We start from the raw sequence: 19,899 nt of genomic DNA on the forward strand, positions 1-19,899 counted from the left end.
AAGAAAAATACTATTATTATTAAAAGTTAAATAAATATTTAAATTTAAAAACCGAATCTTAATATGATTTCTTTTGAGTAAAGTGCACGGTTACGCACAAACGTAATTTGTATGTATTTTCACTGTACCGTTGACTTGTGTGGACCGCTGACTTATGATTTACGTTAACTAGGCGAACTATTCTAGTATCGATCATGACATAGTCTTTGACTTTTCAAGCTCATCAATAACCCACGAGGTAGGTTAACTGCGCTATACTAGGAATATAAACACCCAGGCTCTTCAACCTCAATTTTCATCACCACAATTTTGTTAGTTTAAATATCCAAGCTTTTTAGATATTATGTTTAGGGCTATAAATAACATCAGGGGTATCAATATATAGAGGAAACAGGCGTTGGCAGGAGATATATCAACCATCCTTTTCAAAAGCATCGTTGAGATATCTCACAAAGGTCTCTCGTATCCTCTCCGGCCCCAAATTTCCAACTCCCTCGAGGCCAATACCGCCTCTATGCAAGCCCATGTACGCCCTTCGTAACCGCTGCAACTGAGGCAGGCCTACTTTCTTCCCAGCTGGCAATTCCACGACTAACTCCTCGCCATCGTTGCCGCTACTCCGGGGAATCTTTATCTCGTCCCCACCATCTTCACTTTGCTGGTCTAGTATTCTCTTGACTATTTCTTGCGTCTCTCGGTCGAGAACGTATAAGTAATCTCCGCCCGTCTCCCTGGTCCGCTGCACAGTTGCCTGGTTAGGCCGTACCAGTTTCCGCGCTTCTCCTGCAATAGCATCCCACAAGTTATCAAAAACCTGCTTCGTCTGCTCCTCGCCGTCTTCCCAGATAAGCGTGAATAACGGGCTGTCCCACCTCGTCATAGGATTCGGTTCCTCATAACGGAACACAAGGTTATCCCAATTTTCCGGCTCGTAAGGGCCCTCTTCTTCTTCTTGCTCTTCGCTACCCTTCTCCTCTTTATCCTTCGCACCGTCAACATCTTCGTTCCGCCGTCGCAATCTTTCCTCGTTGACCTCCTTAGCCTTCTCCCTCGTACAGCCAATTTGTAGGACGCAGCTAGGTGTGCGCACAGCCTTGGCCTCGCAGAATAGTTGATATCGCCAGCCCTTTATGTAGTTGAGTCCGTCGAGAATGACGATGTCGCGATCGCTTAGCGCGCGCTTCGTGGCACCGTAGATAGCGGCGCGGGCATCCTTCTCAGACGCATTGGCGGATCTTGTATGCGCCGGCGTTGCTGATAGATCGTACACAGAGCGCGAAATGGATAGTGTCTGATCTGAGATTAAGTGCAGTCGATATTTAGCCGCAGCGGGTGCAGATGAGTCCCTTATGCGCTCGGAGAGGTAGCTGTGCAGCTGTTTTGCGCGCGTGGTTTTACCGGACGTAGGAAGACCGGTGACTATGATTAACTAGTCGCATTTTATTAATATTATTCTGTCCCCTTAGTGTCGTTTCCCAAGTCCTTACCGGCATCTTTTCTAGTTAATGAAGAACAAAACTCCGAGAAGTAATTTAAGGATAAAGCTTGACTTAGAGATTAGTAAAATTTCTGACGTTGTGAAGTACCCCGCGGCTGCCCGTCTTATTGCTTTTAGTTGCCCCTCTTCGAGTACTACAGAGGTACACTAGCGTGACGGCTCAGGGCCTTGGCAAGCCCCGAGACGGCGGAAATCCTTGTAATTAGGGGACCGGGATCTCACTAAAGCTCATTTTAAGTTTGAATGGTACGAAGTACAGCACATTTGTATACCCAATGTTCTTCCTCATTATCATCATTATATTGATATGTCCGAATAAAATACTATGGAATCATGTCTATGTCTATATATATAACTATTGTATTTTTATACATACTTTCAAAATGATGCCGGAGCCGGAATTTATTTGTGTGGTACCATTTCGTAATCGGCTTCCGTCTGCTGAGCTGCAATTTTTGTGGTCTTATTCAAAGTCATTCCAATGCTCTCGACAATGGCGACGACGATCATCTCCATGATGACGGACATTCCAAGCTGAATGTTGACGTCGCCCGTCACTTGGTTAAAGGCCGGATTGTGTCCATACAGAGATTCTGCCGAGTAGGCTAGTCGAACGAGGATGAAGGGGAGAGAGACGCCTACGGCCAAAACCAATCGCTTCTCTCCCAGTTCCATATGTGACATCTGCATTGCGACGAGAGCAGTCGAAAAGGCCAGCAAGACGTATGCGGCGATCATCAGGCCCGTACCGGCCTGCGAGAGACTCGAGACAGTGTATTTTCCTGTGTCGGCAAGGCTCTGTCCGGATTGGCTGCCGCCGACTGCGCCTAGGATCAAGCCCACAAGCACAAGAAGGTGGATGAGGCGGACTCGTTTCTCGGTCACGAAACATGTTGTCGACTTTTGGATACTTCCAGCAGCCCGTCCAATTAGGGCCAGTTGGACCATAATTAGAGGCGATAGGCCAATGTTTTGTAAAGTTGCCGCTCCGACGCGAAGACTAAGGTTGGTAGGATCCGGTATAGTGGCCAGTTGCATTGCTGCTCCGATGATGCGAGCTAATGAGAAGATAATCAAATAGAGCCATCCCGAGTTACGACCAAAACCGTGGCGTATAGACAGCCATATTGCAATGAATAGTGCAGGTACATAGACAACAATTTCCGCGATGGAGATGTTATCTCGCTCAGTTAGGGCCATCTTGAGTAGGTAGTGAGGAAGAGTAGTTATACGAATAAGTATAGGAATAAATTGCAGGTGAAGCACGAGGATTGTTGTGAGTTGAGATGCTGATTTTTTAAGCAGAACTTACCTATCTATTCTTTGTTTATATAGCTTCATCGAACGGACTCAGCTGAAGACCCAGTTCGTGAGGACTCGCATTGAATATACCCCATCTCGGTTTGGTTTTGACGAAAGCGAGAACGAAATAGATCCTTGGTCTCAGATACAATTTCCATTGGGTCGTACAATAAAACTAAGTGACTAAGCCTCACCAAGCTTTGCCAAGCTTATGCTAGCGTATGCTCAGCCCTTGGCAGCCTGAAACTAAATGGGTCTTCTTGTGGAAATCGCTGACGACAACGAATACCTGCGGTATTACCTAGAAGGGAAGTAGAAGTCCTATGCGTTCGGTAACCCCCAAATCTGCCTACGTACTATGTAAGGTACCTAGGTATTATATACTAGAATTAATCACATTTTGAGGGTTACACGACATTTCCTATCGAGAATCCCTCACTAGCAGCCAATCATGTGGCCCCAATCATATATAAAGGTGGGGCTGTATAACCTCATTCTCACCTGGCTGCTGACCAAATGAAAAGACTGCGCTTAGTAGGTACCCAAAGGCTATTGCTAGACTCGCTGTTCTAAGAGTGTTGCGGATTCTCTTGTTTTTTTGGTGTTATAAACTTCCTAAATCATATATCTCGTAACAAATTAAATGAAATATCCCTATCATGCAGTTTCTATCATTGGTTAAGTTGAATTAAGCTCTACGAGGCTGTATGGTAGGTCATATGATACCTAATGGAGGGCTTAATTCAGAAGTTATTCAGGCTTAGGTGGTAGTGCATAGTGGCGGTATTCGGTGGCAGTGACCTCTGGGCAAAACGTCGCAAGGCCTCCTCACTGAAGATGAATTTCTATCCGTCCTGTCTCCGCACTTATCTCAAAACTACCTCGTCTACATCTCCTCTTTCCATATATTCGCCTAGGCTATACACTACAAACATACAAGCATCAATATTTTCATTCGTAGCATAAGCAGCCTTTCATCATGGGGCGCTACCGTTACGATCCCCTTCCAGGGCAACACTATATCAGACTGGCAATCATTCATCCGGCAAAGTTCATCAAAGATAACATTGTCATTTCATTCCACACCTCACCGTTTCCTAATGACACATTGCCGTATGAGGCTCTCTCATATGTATGGGGTTCGAAAAAAGGCCGTATGCCAATCTACGTTAGTAGGGTTGATACCGCTACAACCAATAGATTACGGGATACCGTTCAAATGAAATTCGAGAAAATTCAGGTCACGCGGAATTTAGACGTTGCCCTAAGGCATTTGCGTTATGATGAGGCGCCCCGAGTTATGTGGATCGATGCACTCTGTATTAACCAAACGGATGAAGTCGAAAAAAGCCCTCAAGTCGCAACGATGGGGGAGATTTTCCGGCTTGCTCGTCGGGTGATTGCTTGGCTTGGGCCGGAAGAAAATGATAGCAATAATGCTATGTATCTCATGGACTATCTTGGGTCTCAAGTTGAAGTCGATTTTATTCGGTGGAGTTTGAGACCAGCGGTGGGTTGCATTGATCCTGGCATCAGCGACGGCGACATTGGGCTTCCTTTCCAAGGCCGAGATGTTTACTCGATTTACTATCTACTGTCCCGACAGTGGTTTGAAAGACTGTGGATCAGACAAGAAATTCATTTAGCTGGTCCGGAAGCCGTTATTATGTGCGGCCTCTATCAAGTCAAGTGGTCAAGTTTTCGACGAGGTTTAGCATGTATCTACTTAAAACCCACCCCGGCGACGGACTTCACTGATCAATGTAAGACTCAAATAAATTCACTTCGAGGATTTATGTTTCAGAGAAAAACAAACAACTTAATAGGCTCAGACTATGATTTTAACTATACACGGTGCCTGGACCCACGAGACCGGCTCTATGCGGTCTTGGCTTTGTTAAACGACGAGGACAAGGCATTGATCCCATCGCCGGACTACACTCAACCTTATGATAAACTTTACACAACTGTCATAATAAACTGGATTAAATACTACGATTCCTTAAATATACTACGTCAGTGTCAGCTTCAGGGTGATACATGCCCGAGCTGGGTTCCCGACTGGTCGAAATCGGACGCCAGATTCAATGCACTCAAGTCACGCTTATATTATTCACCGTTTACAGCCTGGTATGAATTCCCGCAGCCTGTCGTACTGAGAGCTATGGGCGTATACAAATGTGCTGTCTCAAAATATCATCAGTCGCCGCAAATGTCACGCTACAATAACACCATGCTCGAGCAAATACGAACCTGGCTGTTCAAAGTAGATTCAGAGGAGCAGCACACAACTGAAGACTACACCAGGCTACTCCTTTGCGATAGATTCGCTAATGACTTTGATCCACCTGATTCTGATTACCCGGATTTCGAAGAAGCGAAACAATGCGTGGAGTTCATCATGTCTAATTGTGACATCAACGGTGTCAACAATAAAGACTTCGTGCGGTCCTTGGGTGTTAACAAATTCGTTAATAGTGCTTATTATATGGGGGGGTACCAATGCATTCAGTGCACAGGCGGTTATATAGGGATTTCTTTGGCACCAGCACAGCCTGGTGATGAGGTTTATACCCTACTTGGTTGCTCGGATCCGTTATTGCTACGCCCACAAGGCAATAACAAATTCCAGGTAATTGGTAAATGTCTTGTGCTTGGATTAACGTATGACGAAGCTCTTCTTGGGCCTCTCCCCGTCAATATTCGGGCAATCCAATCCTATGACAAAAGATTTGAGTGCGACGCCCCGGCTTTTAGAGATATTTCTTCGGGCGAGATATTCTACGAGGACCCGCGTTTGAAATCACTGCCTGTAGATCTCAAAGACTTTCGCAAAGAACTACAAGACGATCCCTGGGCAGATATTAATGTAGAACCAGATATATTCAGGGAACGCGGAGTGGATTTGAAATGTATTGATCTAGTGTAGATTCTTGCTATTTTACAATTAATCTACACCGTCACTCTAAACAACACCATCACTTTTCAGAGCCACATAATCACATAGGATTCCAGCCTATATTCGTCCAATCGATATCGTCAAAATTCATGACGTCCATCGTAGCCTGGGCTGGTACGTTAGAGCTGTCCCAGAGTCCCGCGCTCGTGGAGAAATCCTGTTCTCTCGTGTTGTATGACGGGTCATAACCACTACTAAAGTTCATGGGTGCGGACATTTGAAATAAGTCGACGTTGTTGGCACCTGTAACTCCACCCAATTGTTCCAACTCGCTGTCTTGGGGGTGATTTAACTTCATCCGCAGTATTCTGTCTCGAATATCTGATACGATCAATGGCGGAACTAGGGGTTTGCCCTCTTGTCTCGATAGTGCTTCCAGCGCCTCCCAGGCCCGAAGAACAATTGGGAAGAAAACCTGGGAAAAGGCCTCGTTGACCTCCGCACTCATAAATCGAGCTTTGTAATTGTCGCTCATTACTTCCCAAGCCTTTTCGGCCTTGTCGTCATTGGGCCGCTTCTTTAGACATTGAAGAAGGTGGATATAAGCTGGCAGTGGGAAGTGGTAGCTAATTAGCCAACGGTACCCCTTAACTAGAGGTGAAGTAGTGAGATTCGTGTCACACTCGAGCATCCTCAGGGCCGAGGATATGGTAGTGTTGCGTTGTAGCTCTGTCAGCTGCGCTGTCGACGTCAGGTGTTTCGAGTAATAGTCCAAGATACGGATTTTTGCAAGGTAGCCTCGCGCGGTCCAGACCGTCATAAAGTGAAGCGGGTTATCCAGATCGCAGAAGGCAAGGTACTTGTCTTCTATCGTTTTTTCCAAAGCATCCAGCTCATCGCCTTCCGAGGCGGAGCCTTGCCGCATACTCTTGGCAATAGTACTCAGAGACGGATTGGTAAACATAAGGTGAAAGGAACTATGCCGGACGAAATCGGCTAGCTCGCTGCGCACGACGGCGAAAATGGCCTCGGTGGGTGTCTCGTGGATCGCCAAGGGGGTCTTCATCTCCAGCCGGATCTCAGAGTCATACACGTTCAGGGGAGTCTTACAGTCCCAAGTAGGAGCCAGTGACGCAGTCTTGTAGTCGCAAAGCTCGCTGATCCGATTGTCGAAAATTATTAACGACCACCATAGTCTTCGGCGCATCTCAGCTTCTAGAGCCGTGAACTTAGCACAGGTGGTTTCGTCGTGAATCCCCATACCACGCGCTATACGGACAGCGATGCTGAGCATCGAGGATAGAGATCGGGGATCTACTTTAGGTCTTACCGAGATCTAGAAAGCATTAGGGATGATACTAGATGATAAAGATATCGTGGACCTGGATTAGAAGGGAGGGCATACCAGATAGAGATATAATGCTGTTAAGCAATCTCGGTCAGTAGTCTGTAAAAACCTACAGTTCTGCAGAGCTTGCCGGCATCCCAACTGATACCGCACCAGAAGATCATCCCTCGGCGCCATAAAGAAGGTAAGACACTCATCGTTGGTGAGACTAAATATGGATACGCAATAAATACTGAAGATGAGAGCTTCCATTGTAGGATCAATAGTACCGATATGACTTGTGGCGTCGATAATGCGCGCCTGCAAAGTAGGCGTGTGCGTGATCTTCAATAAGGGGTCGACGTTTTCCAGGTATATCTGCCAGAGCCTGAAGATTTGTATATGTTCCGGGTGTATAGTAGAAATATCATCACTTGTTTGAGGTGCGGCAAATAGAAGGTGGCTGTTATCTTGGCTCTCATATATACGATCCCATACTTTAGTGATCATGGGCTGACGTAGAGCATCCTTTTTGAAGGGAGAATCGCTGTCACTGTCATCGCTCTCATCGATATCATCATCTTCGGAATCTGAGGTCTTTCTTTCGATTATTAGCAGAAATTTACCTACTGGTGAACTTGAATCATACCTTCCGGCTCATAGCCCTCCAGATATCTCTGCGATGAAATTAATAACCTCCCCAGCGTAAGTATTGGGAGAACATAGGTACTTAGGTCTATATGCCAATTTCGGCTTGACTACCGCGTCATCTCTCGACGCTGATCCTTTTGAAGACGCATCTTGCGGAGTCTGAGGACTGGAGGCTTTACTCTCCTCACCATATAGTGACTCAAACGGTATGCTATTCTCCCGGAGTAGATTCTCATAATGGTGGAGGCGATCCAGAAGTTCTCGCTTAGGAAAACGCCGGCGGCGACGAGGCGGCGCAAGCGTAGCCGGTACGCATTGAGCGCGGAGCCGTACACAGTTCGCACAGGGAAATATCTTGTCGCACTTGACTTTGCGCTGCTGGCACAACACACACGAGAGCACCCGCGGCGGCCTAGATGGGGCAGTCTGCTTTTCTGTTGACATGCCGTGGATTATTGTAAAAGGGGGCCGCGATGAAACTGAAACTGTTGCCTAGGACTGTGTCATTATCTTCTTTTTGGAGGTTGTAAGCTCGGACATTTCTTCTCTCCGAATAGTCCACCACTTTTGTATTTATGGACCATGTGAAATTTGCCCAAGATCCAGGAACTAAAAATGTGCTATCTTAGCAGGAGTTTCTCGTCTAAAATTGAAGTCATTGTAGTTTATAGACGAACTAACATTGCTTTTACTAATGTTTCTTTATCTATCATCACCGTGAAGAGCTTACACCTTAGCTACCTAAGACTTGAAACCTCAGGACTCGAGAATAATAAACACAAAATTATTTACTTACACCTCAGTCCATTTTAAACAGATGCTATATAAAAATCCGAGCCTTCATATGACCAGTCTTTTCAAATCATGTAGTTAACCACAAATCTTAGAAAGAGACAACAATGTTATGATGTACTATAATTACTCTTCACAATGGCTATACAACAACCACATAAACTCATGAAAATTGTTTAGAGTCCGACCTCGATAGTATTCTACAGACTCCGGGTATCACCCAACGCCACGCAATGCAATCCCTTTACCAATTATCAAAATTTCCAAACCCACCAACCTTAGCCTTTTTCTTCACCGGCTCCTCCCACGTATCGACATCCTCCTCGATAATCTCGTCTTCGTTGCCCTGTTGCTTTATCGCGGCCTGAAGATACTTACCCACGTTTCCGCCGCCCCCGCCCTGCTCGACCGTTCCATCCCGTCTAACCCGCTTTCCCGTCCACGTCAGCTGGTCGTCTTCGGTACCTCCTGTCCGCTCAATCTCCGCCTGAGTCTCCGCGAGTTTGTCGCGCTCGGATTTCTGCCTTAGGAACTCGTCGAACGGGTCGAGATAGACGACGACGTCTTTGATAAAGATCTTATTTAGGGGGCGATCCGAACCATCTGTAGGTACCGCCTCCATCTTGCTCAGGATATCCAAGCCGCCTACAACCTTTCCGAAGATGGTGTGTTTTCTATCCAGATGCTTGACTGGGCGGTATATGATGAAGAACTGGCTCGAGTTTGTGTTTTTCCCTTTATTAGCCATGCTAAGAACGCCTCGAGAATCGTGCGTTAACGGACCCTCGAATTCGTCCTGGAAATTCTTGCCCCATATGCTAGTACCTCCTCGCCCGGTACCTGACGGATCACCTCCTTGAATCATGAAGTTTTTAATGTTTCGGTGGAAGGAGACGCCTCTGTAATATCCTTTTTGCGACAATCGAATAAAATTCCACACTGCCTTTGGGGCATATTCAGTTTGTAGCTCGATGTTTAAATCGCCTAGATTCGTCTCAATTCGTGCGTAGCCCTTTATCTTCACCCTCTTCGGTTTCAACATGTACTCCTCATCCGTTAGCGTGGCCCGTTCGCCACTGGTTTCGGGTGTCAATCCTGTACTTGTGAAACTAGCTGCGGCTTTGCCCGTCGTATATGCTGCAGAATTATAGTTTTGCTTCTTATCCTGTATCATCGACGGCCGAATATTATTGCTTCCTGAAGCTTTTGTCACTGCTTTGGAGCGGTTGATGTCGCCCCCAGCTTCACGTTCCTTCCTTGCCTTCTCAACGGCCTCCTTCGCTCTCAAGACCTTGTCACCTACCCTACCTAAGGCGTTGATATTAACGTTGCCTTCTTTTCTCTCCTCTTCCTGCTCCTTGGTCAGGAGCGCATCTCCGCCGTTTTTCAAGTGCTGAAACTGGCTTAAATCTCTGCTAGCGGCATTCTGAGGATCTTGAAGCGTGATAATGTCCGAGCGACTAAACTCTACGTCGTCTACTAAATCTCGCCACATCTTCGCTTTGATGTTCATCCTCTCAACCGTCTCCCAAGCGAAAACGTTTGCGTATGTTCCGTGTCGAATCGCGACAACGTGGGTATTGTCGGTGAGCACCTTGAAGGTGACCGGGTCGATAAAATCCCCCTTCCCGTCTGCACCCTTAGAGTCAACGTCTCCATTGCGCGCGAAGTTAAGCTTGATGAGGTCGCGTGCCGCTAATGGTTCGCCGTTTACGGGATTGGTATTGTGGCTTTTAAGCCATTTTGAGATAATCTCGACGTCGAATATGGTTCCATCGGGGGTACAGACGGGATTCTTGAAAGGCTGAAGACTGGCGGCGCAAAAGTTGAAGGGTAATCGTTTGAAAGATGCGCCATTAGAACCGGTTCGCGAACCTGTATTTGCCGAGTAGGCGTCTGAAGATGACCACTCGGAGTGTGTGATATATAGCTTATCCGTACCTTTCCCCATGGCTCACACTCGTAATGCGACAGCAAAGATAAATAAATAAATAAAACAAACAAACAAACCGAAAGTCTCCCCAGTGATGCATACAACTAGAATTGACTTGGCGGCTTTGAAGCTAACTGGTCAAAGTATTTCTTATCTTATCTATATCCTGGCTAGTTACATATATTTATGTAATTACCTAGGGCACCTAGGTATTTTAACTTGCCGGTATTCCGTTTCAAAAATTGCCTTACACGTATGCGCCTAACAATTTAGCTGGCTTTAGCTGGAGAGGCTGCGCAATTGTTCCATTTCAATGTTTCTAATAAACGTAGTAGCTAGCGTATCTAAAGCAAACATACATTAGGGAGCTAACCTAGAGATATCTTTAATTACGTCTACTCTTTCTTTTCAGCTCCTCCCCGATGCTTCAAAGGGCTTTCGACTTATTCTAGTCCGACCCGCGATTCCGATTCGAGTTTGTGTTTGATGTGTGTTGTGTACCTAATCGTAGTTACACTTAGCCTTCGGAATAGCGACGACAGATTCTCTCGCCGAGGCTGCCTCGCGCGGCGACTACCCTAGTCAACGAGCCAAATATGAAGAGCTGGTTATCTCCGTTAATTCTTCTGGGCTTGTCCTCATGGACAGCTCAGGCATTGGAAGTGCAGATAGTACGATACGACTAGTCACTGCTACTTATAATATATCGCTAATACTTTTTCGTTAGGACCATACCGATGAGAATCGCCAAAAATGCGCCGGTATGCTCCGTTGATACTAGCTATCCGGCCGAGCCTTATTGACCATAATGAACTAGGCATGTATAGCAGAAGCGACTGGGGAGGTCCGATAGAACCGTTTATCCTTACTACGTTCCCGAATCAGACCGTCGAGGGCGATGACGACCCTATCGTTAGTTTGGTTATATTTGAATGGAAAGACCAAGATTTGATCGGCGTCCCCTCGAACCCTGATGACGATACGTCCCCGGTACGATCCTCCATGCGTGTGCTAGAAACAAGGCTGATAAGAAAATTAGAAAGTGTTAATCTGCGAAGAAGAGAGTATTAAGGCAGGCCTTTGCAAGGAGATAGGTCAATGGATTTTGTCGCCTAATGCGACTGAGAAATCCGAGAACTTCATTTCAACTGAAGTTATACACTTGAACTCTTCGCATCCGATCAAATATGAAATCAAGAAGACGGGTTACTACTGTATTGCCGCCTATGGGTTTGGAAATACGAAGGAGTTCATGGGCGTCGCAGAGTTCCGAGAGGCCTATGGCGAACTTCCTGCAACCCAGATCCCCAAGCTTCCCTTCTACGGTGGAATCACTATCCTCTATGGAGTAGTCGTAGTGTATGTTTCGGAATCATTATAAACGAAGTTCCTCGCTAATGGCGTTCAGATTTTGGGGTTTCCTATACTATCAGCACAGATACGATATCTGTAAGTTATCGCAAGCCTCCCCTTTTGTTCTAAAGCTAACATGTTCGTAGTGCCCGTTCAAAATTACATCACTGCTATTCTCGTCTTCCTGGTCGTTGAGATGTTGATGACTTGGGGTTTCTATGGTGAGCTCTTTATTGAACCTCTAAGAGGGTTAAGCTGGCTAGGTGTGACTAACTTGGCATAGATTACTTGAATAGAAACGGCTCTAATGTTGGAGCTAAGGTTCTCCTAATTGTTGTGGCCGTCTTGAACGCTTTCCGTAACTCGTTCTCTTTCTTTTTACTCCTCATCGTGTGTATGGGCTACGGAGTTGTGAAGCCTTCCCTGGGCAAGACGATGGTACATGTTCGGTGGTTGGCCATTGCCCATTTCATTTTTGGCTTGGTCTACGCCGTTACTAGTCTTCTAGTGTCACCGGATACGGCTGGTAAGATTCCTCTAACAATCTAGAACTCATAGATGCTAACTGAAGTTCCCAGGGCCTCTCGTTCTTCTCATCGTACTCCCGTTGGCGGGTACTTTGACTGGCTTCTATGTGTGGACGCTCAGTTCGCTCAACGCTACCCTTAAGGATCTGCGCGAACGCAAACAGACCGTGAAGGAAGCCATGTACAAGAAGCTCTGGTGGTGCATCCTAATCAGTATTCTTGTTATCTTCGGCTTCTTCTTTTTCAATTCCTTCTCATTTGCCTCGGCCTCCGACCCGGATTATGTTCCTTTCCACTGGAAATCGCGGTGGTTCATTCTTGACGGATGGCTCAACTTGGTCTACTTCGCCGATGTAGCCTGGGTCGCGTATGTGTGGAGGCCTACGGCGAACAACAGAAGATTCGCTATGAGCGATGAGATCGCTCAGGATGAGGATGGAGGGTTCGAGTTCGCTGATGTGGGCGCTCCGGATGATTCAGATGAAGACGAGGAAGCCCGCATTGGCTCCAAGATCACGAACACACGTTCGACACCGGCAGCAAACGTCACTTCTACGACGCCACAACCCGCACAAAATAAAGCCCCTGCTAAGGCGGAGACGCCGCGGGATTCTTTCGACGGCGAGACGATATTTGCCGTCGGAGAGGACGGTGACAAGTTCAGTGATGACGATGATGACGATGACGATGACGACGATGAAGATGAAACGGATCGTGGTGAAGGTTCAAATCTAGTCAAAGGAAGGAAATAGTAGGACCTCTTAGGACTGCTAAATCGGCAAGGGGAAGGCGGCACTGGCTGTACTTGGATTAGCACACCCTCGTTACTGTACTATTATAGACTCTGCGCATGGCGTTGGATTCTGGATTGTTCGTTCCATGAGCTCATCAAGGCGAGAAGAACAAGTCCACACACGAATAGGTCTTTAGGAGAGCTTCAGGACCTGTTTTTATTTGCGATGTATTGCAATAGGTCGTACGGATACGAAAAGAACGTTTTTCAAGGTTGTGTCTCTGTATTTATAACTGGTACTCAGTGCATCGCTGCGTACAACGGTAGAAATAGAGACCATGTGAATTCGATTTTGTACAAATTAGGGGTTCGCAAGTATACATCAGATCAGCCCTAGTTCTATGTTACTACATATGTACAAACCATCCAACATCCATAAGCTGCGAATAAACCCCTTAAGGACTCACATCCCCTCCAAACCCAACAGGCCTCCGCCTACCCTCGTTCTCCGGCAGGATAGCCAAGACCTTATAAATCTTCCCCATGCCACTGGGACCACGGTCAACCAACCGCTTCCACGAACGCTCGATCTCCTTCCTTTTCTCATCGGCGTTAGGCCCCGCCCCCAGCTTCCGCGATAGCATCTCAGCGCGCTGCTGCACGCCCATGGCCTCAAGGAAATACGCCTGGTCCACAGGGCCGTGGCACTCAACGCCCGGGCTAGCAATCGTTGCGGCCTCGACTATCGCGCCGAAGTCTACGTCCGCGCTGAGATCTACCAGTCCCGGGGCGGCGAACGGGCTCACGCGCCGGTGCTGTCGGATCCCGCGTAACGAGTTCGCGGGGATGGTGTCGGTGGGCCCGTAGTCGAGGATCAAGGCGGCGCCGGAGGGCCGCGGTTTGGGAGAGGTGCTGGAGCCGCCGATGCGGGTGGCGAAGTCGGAGGCGTATATGGAGGAGTCGGGGCATACTTCGATGAGAGCGCTTGGGATGGATTTTAGGGCCCGGTAGCGCGGGGATGACTCGGGGAGGTATTGCGCGTGGCGGGTTACGGAGGGGCTGAGAGTTAGTTGGAATTCGGGGACGGGGTCGTGTCGTTCGGCTTGGGGGGTTCCGAGGTCTGCGTGTGTTGTCCCTTTTGGCGTGGGGGAGACAACCATTTCCCGCCATTGGCGATTAGGCGTAGCTGCGGAGTCTAGACTTGAGGTCTTGTTGCTTCTTTCTGTCGTAGTGGGTTGCTGGGTTGGTGGTAAGTCAACCAACTGAAAGGCATGGATTGGCAGAGCGTCAAAGAATTCGTGGGCCACTATGAAAGGAGTTTTGCTAGAGTCCTGCGGGATGGCCTTGATAGAATCTGTCCACACGATAGGTAGGCCATTATATTTGGACGTACTATGCCAACCAATTTTAGATTCGGTCATCACAGCATCCTTGCCGCAAAGGAGGTTCTTTTGCGCCGTGCGTAATTCACTACTGGCTTCAACCATATATATGGTGTCTATACTAGAAGCCATGTCTTTGAAATTTCTTATAGTCTATTTACAAGTCAGCTTTATCAAAATACCAGTTTCGCTCATCGATTATGATACTCACTCTTAACATATCATCCATCAACGTTCCCCTGCCCGGACCAACCTCGATGAGCTCTACGCCCTGCTTCGGGCGACCTTGAGACATCCATTCGGCTACGAACCATACGCCAATAAGTTCGCCGAATATCTGAGATATTTCAGGGGATGTTATGAAATCACCCTTCCGACCAAATTGATCGCGGCCGGCTTCTATGGCCCCTGTGTAGTATCCACCAATGTCCCCTGTAAGACACATGCGCATATAGCTAGCCAGAGGAATAGGACCAGTTATCTGTATACTATGAGTATGAGATTTTATTACGATATATTTGCATACTTACATTTATGGCCTCGGCCAATTGTTTAGCTAGAGGTGTTGACCATTGCCTTTCTTCTCTGGTTGTGGGTGTTGCTGCGAAGCCTCTATAACATTGATATGCGACTTTGGGACCATGGGATAATGGTCGTCGTGATAAGTATCTGAGCCCGCATTGGGCCGTTCTTAACACGTTCGACCTCATTGTGAATCGGGAATTAATACATCATGAAGATGCATGAGACATTCTAAAAATTAATAAGCCATGTTTGTGATTTTAACATTGAAACTTACAGACGCTTTGTATAATTTAAGACTGAGCTCTAGGTTAAGTTGCTTTCCAAATTGAAGCATAGCTCTAAAGCTCCAAAAGCTCTAAAATTTAGTTCCGAGCATTCTCCGGACCTCGAAATTACGTAGGTCCAACTTTCCCTCCATCGTGAATAATTAATTATATCTTACCTAACAAACAATTAACAATTTATTTAAGAATCACATACCGAGGATTTTTCTCTAGTCTACCAATACTAAATTTACCGCTGACGTCTTCCTACTTCATGCGCAACGATTGCACGAAACCATCTAGGTAATCTTACCAATTCATCGCACCGCCCTTCAATTACCACACTAGCTAGCTACCATCGAGACAACCACAACCATGGCGAGTAAATCTCGCTGGGCGGATACGGAAGAAGACACAGCACTAGAGGCAAAACAGAAACGCGAAAAGGAAGAGAAGAAGCGCTTAAAAGCTGAGAAGGCACAAAAAGCGGAAGCAGAACGTCGCGCCCAAGCAGAGGCAGAAGCAGCTGCAGCCAGACAACGAATCGCGCAAGAGCAACAGCAACAACAACACCTAGAACCACCAGACGATACCGTACCACCTACCAAACGGCGGAAAATCACACCCGAACAAGACGAGCAAGAAAAGGACGGAACTACAGAAAATGGGAGCAGCGCAAAACTTCTACGCTTCGAGACCGGCGGCTGGGGCAAGTCACGAAGCGTCGAGAACTACGATAAGCTAAACGACATCGAAGAGGGAGCATACGGCTGGGTAGCGCGAGCAAAAGAAATCAAAACAGGCCAAGTCGTAGCCTTAAAGCGGCTCAAGTTCGACCCGACCGACACATCAGGCCTGCCCGAGACGGGCCTGCGCGAGATCCAAATCCTAAAAGACTGCTCGCACCGAAACATCGTAGCGCTGCGCGAAGTCGTAGTCGGCGACGACACCTCGCGCATCGAGCACATCTTCCTAGTCCTCGAGTTCCTCGAGCACGACCTCATGTCCGTGCTGGGCGACATGCCCGAGCCGTTCCTGGCCTCGGAAGTCAAGACCCTGCTGCTCCAGCTCGCCAGCGGCGTCGCCTACCTCCACGACCACTGGATCCTGCACCGCGACCTCAAGACCTCGAATCTGCTGCTTAATAACCGCGGCCAGCTCAAGATCGCCGACTTCGGCATGGCCCGCTACGTCGGCGATCCCCCGCCCCCTAAGCTCACGCAGCTCGTCGTTACTCTCTGGTATCGCGCCCCCGAGCTGCTGCTCGGCACGAAGACGTACGGCGCTGCGGTGGATATGTGGAGCGTCGGGTGCATCTTCGGCGAGCTGTTGACGCGTGAGCCGTTGTTGCAGGGCAAGAACGAGGTTGACGAGCTGGGCAAGATCTTCGAGCTATGCGGTATTCCTACAGATGAGTCCTGGCCCGGCTTCCGCCGCCTGCCGAACGCACGGCATCTACGATTACCCAAGAGTTCTGGCGCCAACACCGGGCCTATAATCCGCGCCCGGTTTCCACTACTAACAGCCGCTGGTAGTGCGCTGTTAAGCAGTCTACTATCGCTGAATCCGGATCGAAGACCCACGGCAAAGGAGATGCTAGACCACGAGTTCTTTAGGCAGGACCCGAAACCCAAGCACGAGGCTATGTTCCCGACGTTCCCTAGCAAGGCAGGCCAGGAGCGCAGGCGCAGGAGATCGACGCCTAATGCGCCGGGTAGGGGACAGAAGGCCGCGGATCTGGGGTCGCTGGATTTCAGCGGGCTATTCGCGGCGCGGGAGAAGGAAGAGCGAGGAGGTGGGTTCTCGCTTCGGATGGTATGAATTACGAAGGTACTAAGTAATATATATATATATATGAGAATGAGATCTATACTACCTTATTAGGTAGACATTACGAAGTCATTGAGAGACGAGAAAGTATTAAGCAACCTGACTAGGTGTGTAATCATTAAGAGCTATATAGCGATATATAAATAACCCTTCCGATGCCGTAGATTTCTATGTAAATGATAGATCTTCGCCATTTCCGAATCCACGCCGGAAGTTCCCCCCCCTTTCGGCCCTTGCAATTCATTTCAACAAAAACGCCACTACATGATGATGATGATGATGTATCCTTAAACCCAGATAGATAGATAGATTAACTACCGTATCGAGAACTTCTCCATTAAGATGCTGTCCCTTATTTCCGAAATATGTGCAGTCAGAGATATACTATCTCCCCATGTGCTACTACGCCTACGCATAGGTTGTAGTAGGAATGACTATAGCATCGCGGCGAATCCTGTCACGTACCACGTGAAACTAAATACGGTGATGATGCTCATAGTTATCGCGAAACCTAGGGCCTGGCGGTCGAGATCTCCTAATGCGCCGCTGCAGGTTGCGCACTTCCACTCTCCGAGGTCCTGGTACGGTCGGGACGTGTACAAACCGAACTGGAAGCCGTCGAATGGTGCCAGGTACCCGGCTTCAGCGGTCGCATCGGCAGACGAGTCCGAGTCGTAGATTAGCAGAGTGTACTGCGCGACTAGCAGGGGGCTAGCGACAGCGCTCTCTGAGTATTTCTCGGTGTCCCAGGTGAAGGTTGCGGTCGGCTCGAAGGTCATGTTCTGAGTCAGGGTCCATGTGGCGGAGGCCGTGGAGCATGACACTAGAACATCAATAGCGGTGGGTGTGCCTTGCAGGGAGGTGTAGTTCCAAACCCAAGTGATTGGTGTCGGGTCTCCGATTCTGTAAAGCGTTGTTCCCGCAGTAGTGGCCGGCGTAATCATAGCGACACCACCAGCTCCATCCTGCGGGTCGAACGTTTGGTGTGTGGGGGAAGCAGTACTATTGCCATGACCTCCAGTTTTTGTGGTTACTACGGCCGTATTAAGGTTTGTAGTCTGAGGCTCGTCGGAGTCGGCAGCAGTAGTCGTCTTAACATCGCTTGTTATGGTTTTTGAATCGTCCGATGAATTATCTTTATCGTCAGCTTTAGTGGCAGTTGGTGTGGGTTCGGCTGCTTCAATGCTGTTAGTAAAATTCAATTCCAACCTCATCACCATTTACCACGGAATATAACACATACACGATGTGCCGTCGTCTGCCCGAACTACGAGCGAATCTACATCCGGAAGCCATTCAGGCCACGCCGATGTTAGAGGGGTTAAAGCGAGGGCAATGGTCAAAAATTGACCCAGGCTTTGTGCTCCTTTCATCTTGTTTCAAATGATGGAATGCCGATAGACGTTTAAATAGTCGATTGATTCCGACGAAGCTGCAGGGAACAGAACGCCGCAAATAAATAAACACTCGAAATCCAACAATAGTAATTATTTCGTTTCTTTAGAATTTATCGTGGGCGTAAAAGTTGTTGCTCGTTGGCCCGCTCCCGCTTCGTTAACTAGATCCCCCTATTTTCCTCCCGTTGTTGTTGATACGAGGTGTGGATGCCGAGGAAAACAGGACAAAAAACCAAAATGCAGCAAACTCGGATTCCCTCAATAACGTATTTAGGCGGGGGCAATTATTATCAGACTAAGCGAATGTTGTTAGTAGCTAGGTAGCAGTATTAAAGCGAACGACGGATTGAACGATGAGAAAGGTTGTCAGTTCATCGAGAGCGAGAGGATGGGAAAGAATGGGATGAAAGAAGGATAAGAGGATACGAAAAGACGAGATGATGGGCTCACTAACGGGTACCGTACTTTGCATTTTCCCGCTAAGCCTACCTGTAATGGTGTAGAAGATTCGATTCGATTGGCCCAGGGTTGAGCGATGAACACGAAGTGTTGGCAGCAGCGGTACGCAGCATAACATGGGGCTCTCTGCCAGGAAAGGTATGGCGGCATTGGTGGGTGCGGTAATCGGGTTACACTACATGGGCCTGCAGTGGGCGATGACTGGCTTGCCCAATGAGATCCATAGTGTATTAGTGGCGTAGGAGAAGTACCCGGGGGACCTGAACTGCATCCAGAACCTGCTTCTACATAAAGGATTTCCATTACAATAGCCAAATCAAGTACTGTACGAAGTATATACCCTGGCTATCGATGCCATCATTTTTCTCTTCTACATATTACATATTACATATTACATACCGACAACTTGTTAAACATGATGTCGAGTCTACCTTACAATTAGCAATTACCAGTTCAAGGTTTGATAGCCACCTTTAAATATTTGTTATATGTCACCATCCCGAGGTGTGCCCCCTCTACATATGTAAGATCGGGTGATATGTCTCTGTCTTGGTGGATCCACACCAACATCGCGTACATAGGTACTGTGTAGATGCTTGTTAAACCTAAAAATAGGACGGTTTTCAGTCTTAGTCAAATAGGTACCCGAGGCTCTCTGTCATCGACTACACCTCAGCTTAGTTCACATCCGAGAATTTTACCACATATCAACCTTTTTATCTACTACATGGCTTTTAGTTCATAGAGATCTATTAAAGGGTTAAATACGGCCCTAGGATAGATTAACTTAGCCTGCCCTTAATGGAGATATTAACGAGTACGTGGACATCAAACTTTGATTCAGCGGCTTCGCCGAAACATACATATATGGAAGACGCACCGCTATGCGAGTCGGAAATGCTCTAAACCCCGTCAACTTTTCTTCTTCTTTTTACCTAAAAGTAATACCGGGTTTCTTTCTTCGATCCTAACACCCATAATCAGTCAGCTTAGACTTCGACTGGCTGTGAATATGGCAAGCCAATACG

At 47.6% G+C, this 19,899-nt stretch overlaps 9 protein-coding genes across 9 annotated transcripts; 3 read left to right on the top strand and 6 right to left on the bottom strand.

Moving 5' to 3' along the window:
• Positions 1-89: 89 nt before the first annotated feature.
• On the bottom strand, positions 90-1,570 carry F4817DRAFT_334013 (chromatin associated protein KTI12). Its single transcript, XM_049302835.1, has 2 exons — positions 1,488-1,570; positions 90-1,429 (listed from the first exon to the last, which is right to left on the bottom strand). The coding sequence occupies exons 1-2, from the start codon at positions 1,491-1,493 to the stop codon at positions 413-415; spliced, it is 1,023 nt and encodes a 340-aa protein (XP_049160193.1). The 5' UTR covers positions 1,494-1,570; the 3' UTR covers positions 90-412.
• A 206-nt stretch (positions 1,571-1,776) lies between these two features.
• Positions 1,777-2,975, bottom strand: F4817DRAFT_334014 (uncharacterized protein). The gene is made up of 2 exons (XM_049302836.1): positions 2,811-2,975; positions 1,777-2,698 (listed from the first exon to the last, which is right to left on the bottom strand). The coding sequence occupies exon 2, from the start codon at positions 2,696-2,698 to the stop codon at positions 1,901-1,903; it is 798 nt and encodes a 265-aa protein (XP_049160194.1). The 5' UTR covers positions 2,811-2,975; the 3' UTR covers positions 1,777-1,900.
• Positions 2,976-3,633: 658 nt separating this feature from the next.
• On the top strand, positions 3,634-5,764 carry F4817DRAFT_65962 (HET-domain-containing protein). Its single transcript, XM_049307729.1, has one exon. It carries the CDS (start codon positions 3,780-3,782, stop codon positions 5,727-5,729), a length of 1,950 nt encoding a protein of 649 aa, XP_049160195.1. The 5' UTR covers positions 3,634-3,779; the 3' UTR covers positions 5,730-5,764.
• On the bottom strand, positions 5,707-8,319 carry F4817DRAFT_334018 (uncharacterized protein). Its single transcript, XM_049302837.1, has 4 exons — positions 7,757-8,319; positions 7,676-7,703; positions 7,105-7,623; positions 5,707-7,035 (listed from the first exon to the last, which is right to left on the bottom strand). Exons 1-4 carry the CDS (start codon positions 8,119-8,121, stop codon positions 5,800-5,802), a joined length of 2,148 nt encoding a protein of 715 aa, XP_049160196.1. The 5' UTR covers positions 8,122-8,319; the 3' UTR covers positions 5,707-5,799.
• Positions 8,320-8,573: 254 nt separating this feature from the next.
• On the bottom strand, positions 8,574-10,499 carry F4817DRAFT_334021 (uncharacterized protein). The gene has a single exon (XM_049302838.1). It carries the CDS (start codon positions 10,418-10,420, stop codon positions 8,714-8,716), a length of 1,707 nt encoding a protein of 568 aa, XP_049160197.1. The 5' UTR covers positions 10,421-10,499; the 3' UTR covers positions 8,574-8,713.
• A 363-nt stretch (positions 10,500-10,862) lies between these two features.
• F4817DRAFT_66011 (lung seven transmembrane receptor-domain-containing protein) lies at positions 10,863-13,138 on the top strand. The gene is made up of 8 exons (XM_049307730.1): positions 10,863-11,073; positions 11,130-11,163; positions 11,220-11,392; positions 11,442-11,761; positions 11,811-11,851; positions 11,902-11,976; positions 12,039-12,281; positions 12,334-13,138. The coding sequence occupies exons 1-8, from the start codon at positions 10,999-11,001 to the stop codon at positions 13,032-13,034; spliced, it is 1,662 nt and encodes a 553-aa protein (XP_049160198.1). The 5' UTR covers positions 10,863-10,998; the 3' UTR covers positions 13,035-13,138.
• A 332-nt stretch (positions 13,139-13,470) lies between these two features.
• Positions 13,471-15,107, bottom strand: F4817DRAFT_357968 (DUF185 domain-containing protein; the record flags this gene model as incomplete). The annotated part of the gene is made up of 3 exons (XM_049305972.1): positions 13,471-14,550; positions 14,609-14,878; positions 14,928-15,107. The coding sequence occupies 3 exons, from the start codon at positions 15,105-15,107 to the stop codon at positions 13,471-13,473; spliced, it is 1,530 nt and encodes a 509-aa protein (XP_049160199.1).
• A 221-nt stretch (positions 15,108-15,328) lies between these two features.
• Positions 15,329-17,168, top strand: F4817DRAFT_334024 (kinase-like protein). The gene has a single exon (XM_049302839.1). The coding sequence runs from the start codon at positions 15,561-15,563 to the stop codon at positions 17,004-17,006; it is 1,446 nt and encodes a 481-aa protein (XP_049160200.1). The 5' UTR covers positions 15,329-15,560; the 3' UTR covers positions 17,007-17,168.
• Positions 17,106-18,918, bottom strand: F4817DRAFT_334025 (uncharacterized protein). The gene is made up of 2 exons (XM_049302840.1): positions 18,259-18,918; positions 17,106-18,192 (listed from the first exon to the last, which is right to left on the bottom strand). Exons 1-2 carry the CDS (start codon positions 18,386-18,388, stop codon positions 17,450-17,452), a joined length of 873 nt encoding a protein of 290 aa, XP_049160201.1. The 5' UTR covers positions 18,389-18,918; the 3' UTR covers positions 17,106-17,449.
• Between the last annotated feature and the right edge of the window lie 981 nt (positions 18,919-19,899).

Source organism: Daldinia loculata, assembly GCF_022478755.1.
Source record: "Daldinia loculata strain CBS 113971 unplaced genomic scaffold F4817scaffold_17, whole genome shotgun sequence".
Taxonomy (NCBI): Eukaryota; Fungi; Ascomycota; class Sordariomycetes; order Xylariales; family Hypoxylaceae; genus Daldinia; species Daldinia loculata.

Excerpts from the sequence above, each read along its gene's own strand:
- F4817DRAFT_334014 (XM_049302836.1), bottom strand. The coding sequence starts at position 2,698 with ATGGCCCTAACTGAGCGAGATAACATCTCCATCGCGGAAATTGTTGTC.
- F4817DRAFT_65962 (XM_049307729.1), top strand. The coding sequence starts at position 3,780 with ATGGGGCGCTACCGTTACGATCCCCTTCCAGGGCAACACTATATCAGA.
- F4817DRAFT_334018 (XM_049302837.1), bottom strand. The coding sequence starts at position 8,121 with ATGTCAACAGAAAAGCAGACTGCCCCATCTAGGCCGCCGCGGGTGCTC. Across the intron at positions 7,704-7,756 it reads AAATTGGCATATAGACCTAA|AGATATCTGGAGGGCTATGA; the intron begins GTACCTATGTTC and ends ATTTCATCGCAG. Across the intron at positions 7,036-7,104 it reads CAGCATTATATCTCTATCTG|ATCTCGGTAAGACCTAAAGT; the intron begins GTATGCCCTCCC and ends AATGCTTTCTAG.
- F4817DRAFT_334021 (XM_049302838.1), bottom strand. The coding sequence starts at position 10,420 with ATGGGGAAAGGTACGGATAAGCTATATATCACACACTCCGAGTGGTCA.
- F4817DRAFT_66011 (XM_049307730.1), top strand. The coding sequence starts at position 10,999 with ATGAAGAGCTGGTTATCTCCGTTAATTCTTCTGGGCTTGTCCTCATGG. Across the intron at positions 11,164-11,219 it reads GAATCGCCAAAAATGCGCCG|GCATGTATAGCAGAAGCGAC; the intron begins GTATGCTCCGTT and ends ATAATGAACTAG. Across the intron at positions 11,393-11,441 it reads CTGATGACGATACGTCCCCG|AAAGTGTTAATCTGCGAAGA; the intron begins GTACGATCCTCC and ends TAAGAAAATTAG.
- F4817DRAFT_334024 (XM_049302839.1), top strand. The coding sequence starts at position 15,561 with ATGGCGAGTAAATCTCGCTGGGCGGATACGGAAGAAGACACAGCACTA.
- F4817DRAFT_334025 (XM_049302840.1), bottom strand. The coding sequence starts at position 18,388 with ATGAAAGGAGCACAAAGCCTGGGTCAATTTTTGACCATTGCCCTCGCT. Across the intron at positions 18,193-18,258 it reads GGCAGACGACGGCACATCGT|CAGCCGAACCCACACCAACT; the intron begins GTATGTGTTATA and ends ACAGCATTGAAG.